This window comes from Ptiloglossa arizonensis, chromosome 6 (genome assembly GCF_051014685.1).
Source record: "Ptiloglossa arizonensis isolate GNS036 chromosome 6, iyPtiAriz1_principal, whole genome shotgun sequence".
In the NCBI taxonomy this organism is placed as follows: Eukaryota; Metazoa; Arthropoda; class Insecta; order Hymenoptera; family Colletidae; genus Ptiloglossa; species Ptiloglossa arizonensis.
The window spans coordinates 21671556-21683792 of record NC_135053.1 but is presented as its reverse complement, the minus strand read 5'-3'; the positions used below and the strand labels follow the sequence as shown (position 1 = coordinate 21683792).

General features: G+C 43.5%; 1 protein-coding gene across 2 annotated transcripts in view; it reads right to left on the bottom strand.

Moving 5' to 3' along the window:
- The window catches only part of LOC143148749 (uncharacterized), a 78462-nt gene that overhangs the window by 22685 nt on the left and 43540 nt on the right, over window positions 1-12237 (bottom strand). Inside the window, exon 2 of one of the 2 annotated variants that reach the window (XM_076315401.1) lies at window positions 9217-9315. In XM_076315401.1, coding sequence (XP_076171516.1) covers window positions 9217-9315 — 99 coding nt within the window. Of the gene's footprint in view, window positions 1-8759; window positions 8808-9216; window positions 9316-12237 lie in introns of those variants that run through there. The other variant, XM_076315402.1, reaches the window with a different exon arrangement.

Below are 12237 nucleotides of genomic sequence, written 5' to 3'. Positions count from 1 at the left end.
CCCGGATGGACGAGGACACCGATACCGTGGATCTCGCGAAACGTGGAACTTGATCGCCCATCGGTGACCGGCGACATCCGGTTCTACGTTTTGGGAACGATTCTTGGAAATTTTCGTGGTAATTTTCATGGAAATTTTGGTGGAAATTTTGGTGGTAATTTTCTTGGAAATTTTCGTGGTAATTTTCGTAGAAATTTTCGTAGAAATTTTCATGGAACTTTTGGTGGAAATTTTGGTGATAATTTTCTTGGAAATTTTCGTAGAAATTGTCGTGGAAATTTTCTTGGAAATTTTCGTGGTAATTTTCGTAGAAATTTTCGTAGGAATTTTCGTAGAAATTTTCGTAGAAATTTTCATGGAAATTTTGGTGGTAATTTTTCTAGAAATTTTCATAGAAATTTTCATGGAAATTTTGGTGGAAATTTTGGTGATAATTTTCTTGGAAATTTTCGTAGAAATTGTCGTGGAAATTTTCTTGGAAATTTTGGTGGTAATTTTCGTAGAAATTTTCGTAGAAATTTTTATGGAAATTTTGGTGGTAATTTTTCTAGAAATTTTCGTAGAAATTTTCATGGAAATTTTGGTGGAAATTTTGGTGGTATATTTCTTGGAAATTTTCATGGAAATTTTCGTCGAAATTTTGATGGAAATTTTGATGGAAATTTTCGTAGAAATTTTCATGGAAATTTTGGTGGAAATTTTCGTGGGAAATTCCTTTTAACGCTCCGAGTACTTCATCTACGGATCAGATAACCTAAACTGAGTTTACTTTATCCACTGATAACTCTCCCCACGGATCGATTTGATTGCTGTTTTTTTTTTTTTTTATATAGAAATTCATTTTGAGAACAGATACGATTTTAAAGAACCTTGGACGATTCCTTCGGTTGGAAATCGTTTTTTTTTTTTAAATAAAAATTCATATTCAGAACAGATACGATTTTAAAGAACCTTGGACGATTCCTCCGGTTGGAAATCGTTTTTTTTTCCTTTTTTTTAACAAGTAACTCCGAGTAATTTCGTACGAGAAAGGTGACCTCGAAAAGTACGAAAAATCGAACCGAGCTCGGAGGTCCGTCGCAACCGTGTCGTCCGTGGTAAAAAGAATGTTCATTCGGGCGCTAATTACGAAAATAATTGAGTCGAGTCAGGTGGTCCCGTATACAAGGAGCGACGAAAGTACGAGCGAGTTACCACCGGTCTGTTCCTCCTCGAATTTTAACAAACAAGATCGATCGCAGAGTCTCGAAAATCGCGTTTCTTTGTTTCTTTGCCCAAATATCTTATATTCTCCTACAATAACTATCGGAAAAATTTGGAAACAATAGATACACACTCTAATAACTGAAAACACCGTTTCCAGTTTCGACTTCGAGCGCAACTCGAGAAACATCATAGAAAAGAGTCCTCGCTCGCGTTGAAGGAACATAACTGAAAGATTCCAAAGGCAAAGTTTCCCCGACACCCTGTATAGACGCAAGAAACGCCAAGAGGGCCGTAGTCCCGCGCACTTTGCAACAAAAGGGACCTTAAAAGAGTACTTTGTACCCGAAAGAAAGCCACGCTCCGTTGGAAAGAAACACCGTGCGCGATCGCTGTGATAAAAAAAAGAAAAAAGAGACGAAGAAATGTCGGTCACGGAGTTCCCTCGATTCGGAACGGTTACACGTGAACGAGCGTATATTACACGGGGTGCCCGACCGAGAAAGATACGCGACTTAGGATCCCGGTACGGGGACCGAGCGGGCGTTGGTGGGCGTTTTTCCCTCTTTTTCATTTGCCAGAGTATTAAGCGGGAACCCGGTGGCGGTGGCGGGATAAGCCGGTAGAAAACTACGGCGAGAGCGGTGGCTGTGACAGATTACGCCGTGCCGCGATTCACCGTCTGCTGGTAAAGCCTCTGGAAGGAGAGAGAAAAAAGAAGGGAGAGAAAAAGAGAAAAAAAGAAGAAAAATACCGAGGCGGATGGAGGATGGATCCGTTCTGGAGTGGATTAGCCGCGCCACGTTGTCGGTACCTACACGAATACACGCGTATTTATTAAATCGAGCACTAATCCAGCTCGAAAACAGAGAGTCCGGCGAACTCTCGGGGCGACACGAGTCGTGTTTGAAAAGAAACGCGAGCTTTGGAGGATCGGTGCTCCTGGACCGCTCAGAATGGTGTCCTAGACACTCGTGGAACGATTCTCTCTTGTTTTATGTGTATATATGTAGCATCGGATTTTTCGGGCCCACTTGGGCCTGTTTCCACCACGGACCTAAACGAGGTGGCATGTGCGGAGACCTGGGTCGAGGTAAAACATTTGGTGCCAATCTGTCCGCCAGCTTTTACGACAGGCTCGAGGATCCCTTTACAGGGGGTCCTGCACGACGACCAGGTGTAAGGTGCATGGGGATGAAAGAGAGTACCTGTGGCTCGGAGAAAGTGAGATATGCTTGGAAAAGACGAGCGATGACCGAATGTCTGAAGTGGAGAGACTGAGGAATAGAACGAAAGAGAATGAAAGGGTATGACTATATAAAGTACGAAAGGAATGTTTGAAGACAGTTTTTGTGTCCTGAGACACAAGACGATAAGACGAAACGATTAAAAGACGTACTAAGACGCAAAGCAGGTGTAAGACTTAAGCAACAAAGACGATCAAGACGCGTGCCGAAGGCACAAAGACGGTTAGCTTAGTTTAATACGCGGTGGTTCTACCTTAGTAGAAAGCGAAACCAATCACCAACACTACGTTTAATACTTGTATCATTGTAATATATCGTATCATTAAATATACTTTGATATACCGCACGAGAACAACAGTTATTTGGGGGCTCGTACGGGGATTAATAACTTGAAAGATCTCTTCTCCAGAGATCCAAGTGATAGGAGGAGAGAAAAACAACATATATATATATATATATATATATATATATATATATATATATATGTGTGTGTATCTACGTAACGGTTTTTCGTCGTGGTCGTTTCCACGAGGTTCTTGCGCCGATAACCGTCGCGATGGTATGTGTACTTGGTCCGTCCTTGGAACCAGTTCAACCGCTTTCAACCCCGTGTCGTTCGATGTTAGTTGGAACTACCGGTGTTTATATCGGCGTATGATTATACGAGAAAATATCGGCTCGGTTCGTTGTTGGGTTACAAGTTTTCCTTGTCGCTCGTAATTGTTTGTTATCGACGGTGTTTACTTTAGCCTATGATTACGGGGGAAACTAGCCGCTCGAGATTACCACGTGTTACCAAATTGACGATACGCAACAGAGTTTCATCTCTACGCGGGCAATTATTTATTTTTCGTCGTTGCGCGAACAAACATAGCCGCGTGTCGTGGGGCTTGCAAGATTCTCTTTTGAAATTCTTTTTCTGTTCGTTGGAACGAATGGAATGATGATCTAGGGATGTTTTAGGGATGTTCGGTTTTGAGGACTGAGTTCGTAATGGTCAAAGATTGGGCTGTATTTTTCTTTTTGGTTTTTCCGTTTACTTCCCAATGTTGAGAATCGTGAAAAACACGGGACAGTATTGTCGTTCATGCCAAGTTACTGTATACTTCTTTTGAAGTTCTTTTCGTTCGTTGGAACAAATGGAATTATGACCTAGGGATGTTCTAAGGATGTTTGGTTTTGAGAACTGAGTTCGTAATGGTCAAAGATTAGGCTGTACTTTTCAATTTCGATTTTTCTCTTTACTTCCAAGAGCTAGAGTCGTGCTTCATGCCAAGTTACTGTATACTTCTTTTGAAATTCTTTCTGTTCGTTGGAACGAATGCAAGGATGACCTAGGGATGTTCTAAGGTTATTCAGTTTCAAGGATTGTATTCGTAATGGTCAAAGATTGGGCTGTACTTTTCAATTTCGATTTTTCCCTTTACTTCCAAGAGCTAGAGTCATTCTTCATGCCAAGTTACAGTATACTTCTTTTAAAATTCTTTTTCTGTTCGTTGGAACGAATGCAACGATGATCTAGGGATGTTTAGTTTTAAGGACTGTATTCGTAATAGTAAAAAATTAGGCTATATTTTTCATTTCGGTTTTTCCCTTTCCCTTTACAGTGTCGTGAAAAACACAGTGGAAAACACACAACACTGTTGTTGTTCGCTTCAAGTTACATCACTGTATACTTCCTTTGAAATTCTTTCTACTCGTTGGAAAAAATACAACTATGATCTAGAAATGTTCTAGGGATGTTCAGTTTCAAGGACTGTATTCGTAATAGTCAAAGATTATACTGTACTTTTCAAATCGCTTTTTCCCTTTACTTCCAAGAGAGATGTGAAAAACACAAGACACTGTCATTCTTCATCTCAAGTTACTATATACTTCTTTTAAAATTCTTTCTGTTCGTTGGAACGAATGCAACAATGATCTGGGGATGTTCTAGGGATGTTCTAGAGATGTTCTAGGGATATTTTAGGGATGTTCAGTTTGAAGTACTTTCGACCGGAGAATATTTAGGTAGCCCCAAACATATCGTATGGTTCAAAAATTTTCTTTCGTGTATTCGTAGTGGTCAAAGATTAGGCTGCACTTTTAATTCCAGTTTTTCCCTTTACTTCCAAGAGCTTCACTCTTCCAAGCACTCTCTTCCAAGAGATTCGTGAAAAACACAGAACACTGTCATTCTTCACTCCAAATTACATCACTTCCTACTTCTCCCTCTGAACTTTGTATTCTCATACGTACAATCGTTAAATATACTACTGCATACGCGAGATACCTCCATGTTGTAACAAATCACACATAGCAATCTGAACTCCACAACACAGTTCAACGAAGGGTGCGATATTTCCTCGTGAGGAAATTTTTTCGTCTATTTTCGCGTTTAATCTTCCTCCCCGGACAACGAACGATCCTTGTCGATTATTTACAGTGTCTCTCCAACGAGGACGAATTTCACGTAAAAAAACATTCCACGGGCAGAAGTCCACCAATGAAAACGGTAGTCAATTTCTTCTTCGAACCACTTCCCTGAAGCGAGTCCTGTCGATGGAACTCGAGCCGGTGACTTTTTGCCTACGGTCCATCGGAGTGGTTCTATTCCTTTTTTATTATTTTTTTTGGGGGGGGGGGGCGCGTGCGCGCGAAACGAAACGAAAGTTTCGAGGGACGATATTTATTAGGCACCGCGAGAAAATTTCAACGACCGCGGGGAACCGTAGGGGAAAAAGGTGTCACGGCGCCGACAGCCCGGTTCAGGTTACACCGCGAAGACAAACGAGCAGGGAACGAGCCAGACGCACGAATGTGCTTTGGGAATTTATAAGATTCACCGCCGGGCGAATATGATCGCGATTAGATGCGATCTGCGGCCATTACGCCGCTAATCTCCTTAATTGCGATCTCCGAAGCGGGGCGAGAGAGAACGGAAGTGGATCTCGCGCGATGGAACGAAATCGTCGACAAACGGGCCGCGATCAAATTGAAAATTATCCAACTTATCGCACCGTGATCCCGAATCGAGGTTTCTGTGTTTTTTTCTTTTTTTGGGGATGGTGAGAATGCGATTGGAACGATTGGATACGAGACTTACAATTAGTCCAAGTGTTCGCTGTCGGGTAGACGATCGAATGTTACAGTTTCGTGGAAAATATTCCGTGTTGTTGATCGTTTTGCTTTCACCGATACGCAGTTTTTAAGTACATCGGAACAAAGTGCAGAAACGATGCGCTTGCATCTCCGAGCGGGCGATGACTCACACGGTTGCAACGAGTTCTCTTCTGCATCCAAAGGAGACGTCGAGTTGCAAATTATTCCGCGTCGCGAGCCTCGACGGGGGTTTTAAAATTCACGATATTTTTAGGGACACCGTGCGTATTATTCTCTCGTAAAATATTACGAGCACTCGTACTTCGAGTTACACGGTCTCGAGCCTCGATTTCGAATCGCGCCTAACGTTACCGGTACGCGCTCCGATGAGCGAATTATTCTTCGTTGTATATTTCGGTGAGCAAAATTTGTTCAATTCGCGACACTTTTGGGTTACTTAAATAATCTGAGCTCGTGAGATGAAATTTTTTAAACGTGTGATATTTTTCGGGCTATTTAATTACTATGAATTTTTAAAACGTGTGATTTCTTTGGGCTGTTTAAATACTCTTCGCTCAAAATATCGTGGAAGGAAATTTTAAAAATGTGCGATATTTTTGGGGATATTTATACACTCTTTCTTCAAAATTTCACGAAAATTTGAAAACTGTGTGATGTTTTTGGGGTTACCTAAATTCTCCGCTCAAAATTTCGCGAAACAAAGTTTTAAAAATGTACTATATCTTTGAACAATTTAAATACTCTCCGCTCAAAAATTTCACGGAGCAAAATTTTTAAAACATGCGATATTTTCGGGACTTCTTATATACTCTCCGCTCAAACCTCGCGAAACAAAATTTAAAAAATATGTAATATTTTTCGAGCTACTTAAACACTCTCCGCTCAAAATTTCACGAAACAAAATTTGTTAAAACACGCGATATTTTTCGTACTACCTAAATATTCTCCGCTCGAAACTCCACAAAACAAAATTTGTTAAAACATACGATATTTTTAGTATATACTTAAACACTCTCCTCTCTAAATTCCCCGCAACAAAATATCCAAATTTCGCGCTACTTCTCTCCATAACCTCAATTTTCTCCGAAATATTGCGATACCTTGACCAAAGCGGAACTTAAACTTCTCCAGCCCGTCAATTTTCCGGTAACCCGTGTATCGTTACCGGTAGACGGATAGCTCCGCTACTCGCTCGATCAAAATTACTCGGTTTTTCGCTCGCGCGACAACGATCCCGGTCGTCCGCGCGCGTAGGTACATCCGCTCGGAGAAGGTCTGCGGTGGTTCAGCGGTGTTTGTCGCGAGCCGCTAACGAGCAAGGTTCTCCGCTTCCTCGGTCACTCTCTTCGCCTCCTTTCTGCCCCGTTTCATTCCCCCCGCGAAGGGCACTCCGGCTTATATAAGTCTTATAAAGAGCAAAGCGGCGGACCACACACATCCGATCCTATCTGCGGAGGCTTCTCTCCGCGCGCTGCGCCTAACCGTTACCCTCTCTTTCCCTCGAACTCGCCGCGAGGACGAAACTCCTCCTCGTCCTCCACGCTCGGGAGACGCGCGGCGCTCCTCTCGCAGCCCGCTTAAATGCGCGGCCTCCGCTCCTTTCGCACGGCGGCCACTTAGAGATTACGGTAGATACCGTCTCGCGATACTCGCTCGCGATTTATTTTCGACGGTGCCGCGCGGTTCAACCTCGCCCCGCTTTCGTTTATCGATACTCCACTCCCCTCCCCTCCCCCCACTCTCTCTTTATGTAACGACGGCCCGCTCGACGTCGGTATTCTTTTCGCCGCCGGAGCGACGCGACCCGATACCAACGGGCCAAAGGTCGACAAGCGACCAAACTCGCCGCGGAGATTACCAAATGGGATTAAAATCGAACGAGCAGCGCTCTGATTGGGGTTTATTCGCACGAGGGACTTATAACGGGGAGAGACTTCGATCGTTGCTCGTTTATACTGTTCTGTGTTTTATTTGTCACGAAATTAATTGTTTCGTGTGAAAATTCTTCAGTAATTGCGATAGGCGTTAAGAGGACATTTGAGATTAGTTGCAGAACGGTTTGACACTCTGATTGGGGTTTATTCGCGCGAGGGACTTATAACGGGGAGAGGCTTCGATCGTAGCGTTGTTTATTCTGTTCTGTGTTTCATTTGTCTCGAAATTAATTGTTTCGTGTGAACATTCTTCAGTAATTGCGATACGCGTTAAGAAGACATTTGAGATCAATTACAAAGTGGTTTGGCACTCTGATTGGGGTTTATTCACGCGAGGGACTTATAACGGGGAGAAACTTTGATCGTTGTTTCTTTCTGCTGCTTTGTGTTTGATCTGCCTCAAAATTAATAGTTTTGTGTAAAAATCCTCCAGTAATCGCGATACGCGTTAAGAGGACATTTGAAATCAATTACAGAGCAGTTTAACACTCTGATTGGGATTTATTCGCGCGAAGGACTTATAACGGGGAGAGACCTCGAACAGCCGATCAAAGTCGATTCGATCGTTGTTTCTTTCTTCTGCTCTGTGTTTGATCTCTGTTGAATCGACTTCGATCGTTGCTTCTTTCTTCTGCTCTGTGTTCGATCTCTGTCGAATCGACTTCAATCGTTGCTTTTTTTTTCTGCTCTGTTTGATCTGTCTCGATAATTAATAGTTTCGTGTAAAAATCCTCCAATAATCGCGATACACGTTAAGAGAACATTTGAAATCAATTACAAAGGAGTTTTACACTCTGATTGAGTTTTATTCGCGCGAGGGGTTCACAGTGGGGGGTGACCTTGAGCGGCCAATCGAAGTCGAGTCAACCACTCGAATACCTCGCGTCGAGATCTTATCGTAGACAATCGCGAAACTTGTACACTTTTTTGTTCGTTTCTATCAGGAAATCGAGGATAGGTACGTTAGTAGGAATTTCGTAACCGGTTAAAGAATCATCGTGGAAGCTTTTCTCGGAGACTCGATATTAATATCTGGGTAACATCGATTTAACATCTACTTAACATCGAGTTAAAACCTTTAACATCTATTTAACATCCAGTTAAAACCTTTAACATCTACTTAACATCGAGTTAAAACCTTCAACGTCTACTTAACATCGAGTTAAAACCTTTAACATAGATTTTCTTGACATTTTACTTCAGACGCCGACGAACAATCTCCACGGACACGAATCGTTGTAAACATCGTTGAAAACGTTACGAGAAAACTTACCCCGTTCTGTGTGCAGCACGATGATCGCAGCATGGCCCGGGAACAGAAGACAAAAGGAAATCAGAGTTCGAGTGTTGGCTTTATCGGTGGCCGTATCGGCCGCGATAAATTCTAAAATATTTGATCGCGTATATATTCGGATCGAGCTATATTACGCGGGCCGTAAACTTATTCCCTCCTATAGAGACCCCGGTGCCATATGGTACTAAAAAATCCATAAGCTCGTCTCTCTACGCGCCTACCTTTCCACGAGGTCCTCCATAGGAAAGATATACCGACCCCGGTTGCGTTGTTCGAATCGTAATCGAATCGTTTTCAAGACGAAACATAAATCAGTGATTTCTCATCGAACGAATCACCCGGATCGATTCACACGAATTGATTCACACGAATTGATTCACACGGATTGATTCACACGGATTCGAACGTAAAACGATGGATCGAAAATGGCACTCACCGTGGTCTCGTTGACGCTCTTGATGTACTCCTTGTAGGTGCCCGCTATCAGCTTCACGATGTTCTCGTCGCCGTGCTTCGCGGCCCAGTGCAAAGCCGTCTGCAACACGCGCAACAACATCGTGGATAATAACTCTTCGCTGGATCGCTTAAATCATCCTCGCGCTCGAGAATAGAATTATCAAGTCCGCGGATTATTCGGTCGCGCTTGGGGAAAGGGAAGGTAGAGAAAGAGATAGATAGATAGAGATAGAGAGGAGAGAATAAAAAAAAGTAACCAACCCGGGAGCAAGGGAGGCGTAAAAATACGCAACGACGGAAATTTACGATCCCTCCCCTTCTCCGTGCCCCGTTCCTCGTCGGGTGCAGGGGAATATTTCGGAAAAATCGCGACGGAGCGCCCCCGGTTGTAGACACGACGCGAGCAGCTGTAGCGTATTTTCAGAGAGCCCGCCCGGTGAAATATTCGCGAATTAAGCAACGGCACCCGGCTACGTCAACCGGAACGAGCTGGATGAATGGCGACGTCGGACAGCACTCGAGAGGAGGAGGAGGAGGACGAGGTGGAGCACTTTGAGAGCAGTCGATCACGAGGGGCGAGGGCAGAGAGAGAAGAACGAACGATGCGCCCCGAAACACGCCAGAAAGACCAACTCGAGAGGATCGTCGTCGAGTCTCGAATTACTCCGAGGATCTCGTACACTTGGTGGTGAAAAAGAATCGCCACCGGAACCGTACCGACCATCACGGATTCTTGGCTCGGGTTCAGATCGTCGATCGATCGGACATCTCGCGGAGAAAAGTCACAGATAACTGGAGACTAGTCGATTGGAGGATTAGTTTCTTTTTGGGCAATCTACCTACGAATGATCACGATTGTTGGGTAGATTTTGGGTACTGGGTACTGTGGAGAGATTTCTACGGTTCTTTCAACATATCTAGGTACATAAGATTGCAGATGATCGGACTTCTGGAGCAGACAAGTCACAGATAACTGGAGACTAGTCGACTGGAGGATTAGTTTCTTTTTGGGCACTCTACTTACGAATGATCACAAATGTTGGGTAGATTTTGGGTACTGGGTACTATGGAGAGACTTCTACGGTTCTTTCAACATATCTAGGTACATAAGATTGCAGATGATCGGATTTCTGGAGCAGACAAGTCACAGATAACTGGAGACTAGTCGACTGGAGGATTAGTTTCTTTTTGGGCACTCTACCTACGAATGATCACGATTGTTGGGTAGATTTTGGGTACTGGGTACTATGGAGAGACTTCTACGGTTCTTTGAACATACCTAGGTATCTAAGATTGCAGATGATCGGACTTCTAGAGCAGACAAGTCACAGATAACTGGAGACGAGTCCACTGAAGGATTAGTTTCTTTTTGGGCAATCTACCTATGGATGATCACGATTGTTGGGTAGATTTTGGGTACTGGGTACTGTGGATAGACTTCTACGGTTCTTTGAACATATCTAGGTACATAAGATTGCAGATGATCGGACTTTTGGAGCAGACAAGTCACAGATAACTGGAGAGTCGTCGACTGGAGGATTAGTTTCTCTTTGGGATCTCTACCTACGAATGATCATGATTGTTGGGTAGATTTTGGGTACTGGGTACTGTGGAGAGACTTCTACGGTTCTTTCAACATATCTAGGTACATAAGATTGCAGATGATCGGACTTCTGGAGCAGACAAGTCACGGACAACTGGAGACGAGTCGACTGGAGGATTAGGTTGCTGATCTTTCGATTATTGCATCGATTGTGGGTACGGTGTACTTTGGATAGACTTCTTCGGTCATCTTAACATACATAGCTATACCATACCCACCCCGTCTCGGTCCAATAATTCGATAATTCGGATAATCTGATAATCAGTTAATCCGTTTATGTATTGTCTATTATTTATTGTCTGTTATCTATTATCTACTATCCATTAGCTATTACCTATTACCTATTATCTATATTAAAAGTTTATATCTTGTCAGCTACTTAGGTACCTGGGATAACGAACGATCGGACATCTGAAGGATAACTGGAGGATTAGGTTGCTGATCTTCCGTCAACTGGAGAATTATTTTGCGTCGATTTATAACACGATACTGTTCTCTTAAAATACCAACAAAGTACTCAGGATCACGATCCACCGAATCTCTGTACGAGACGAGTCGTTGTACCACCGAAGAATCATCGTTCGCCGTAGGACGAGCGTTAGGACGTCTGTGAAACGCGCTATTTTCGCGGACCATCTGCCCCGCGAATATTCCAACGTCACACGACTAATTTAGCGAGGGATCAAAGTCTCCAAACGACCAAGGTCCAAATAATTCACTTTGTTCTCGACCGGTTCTGCAACCGGTTCCGTTCATTGAACGCGCGGATTTCCGACAACTCGGGAAACTCTATCCTCCGTAAGGGATGCACGCCGGGCGCAAGTATCGAAAAGAAGTCCAACCGTATGGATAAATATTTAGCGCGGGACAGGGACCAAGGATCCGGTGATTTATCACGCGATGCGTCATACCCGATCGTGGGTAGACCTTAACGATTTATCGCGCGATGTGTCGCGCGAGTGTGGGTCGAGCCGTTCGGAATTGCGAAGAACGCGGGATCGTGGTCGTTCGGAGTTCATTTTGGAAGATTCCTCGTACGTGCTCGACGTCGAAACAAACACGTAATTTCTCTAGGTGTAATATACCGCGAAAGAAACGAGTACGCGCGGGAAATTAATCGTGCATGACTCGACGAGTCGTTTAGCATCACGGAACGAGGATTCGCGGCCGGGGCGAAAATGAAAAATTTCCCGTTTTTAATTTCGTTCAAACGGTTCGCGGTGGACGCGGGGAGATAAAAACCGGATAAAAATAGCTCGCGAGTAAAAATGTAAATAGCGCGGTTTTGTAAAATGAAAAAAAAAGAAAAAAAAAGAAAGAAACAAACAGAAAAAGAAAAAACGTCACCGGCCACGGTTCAAGCGTCGGTCCCGGGCTCGTTTAACCGTTGAATTATAT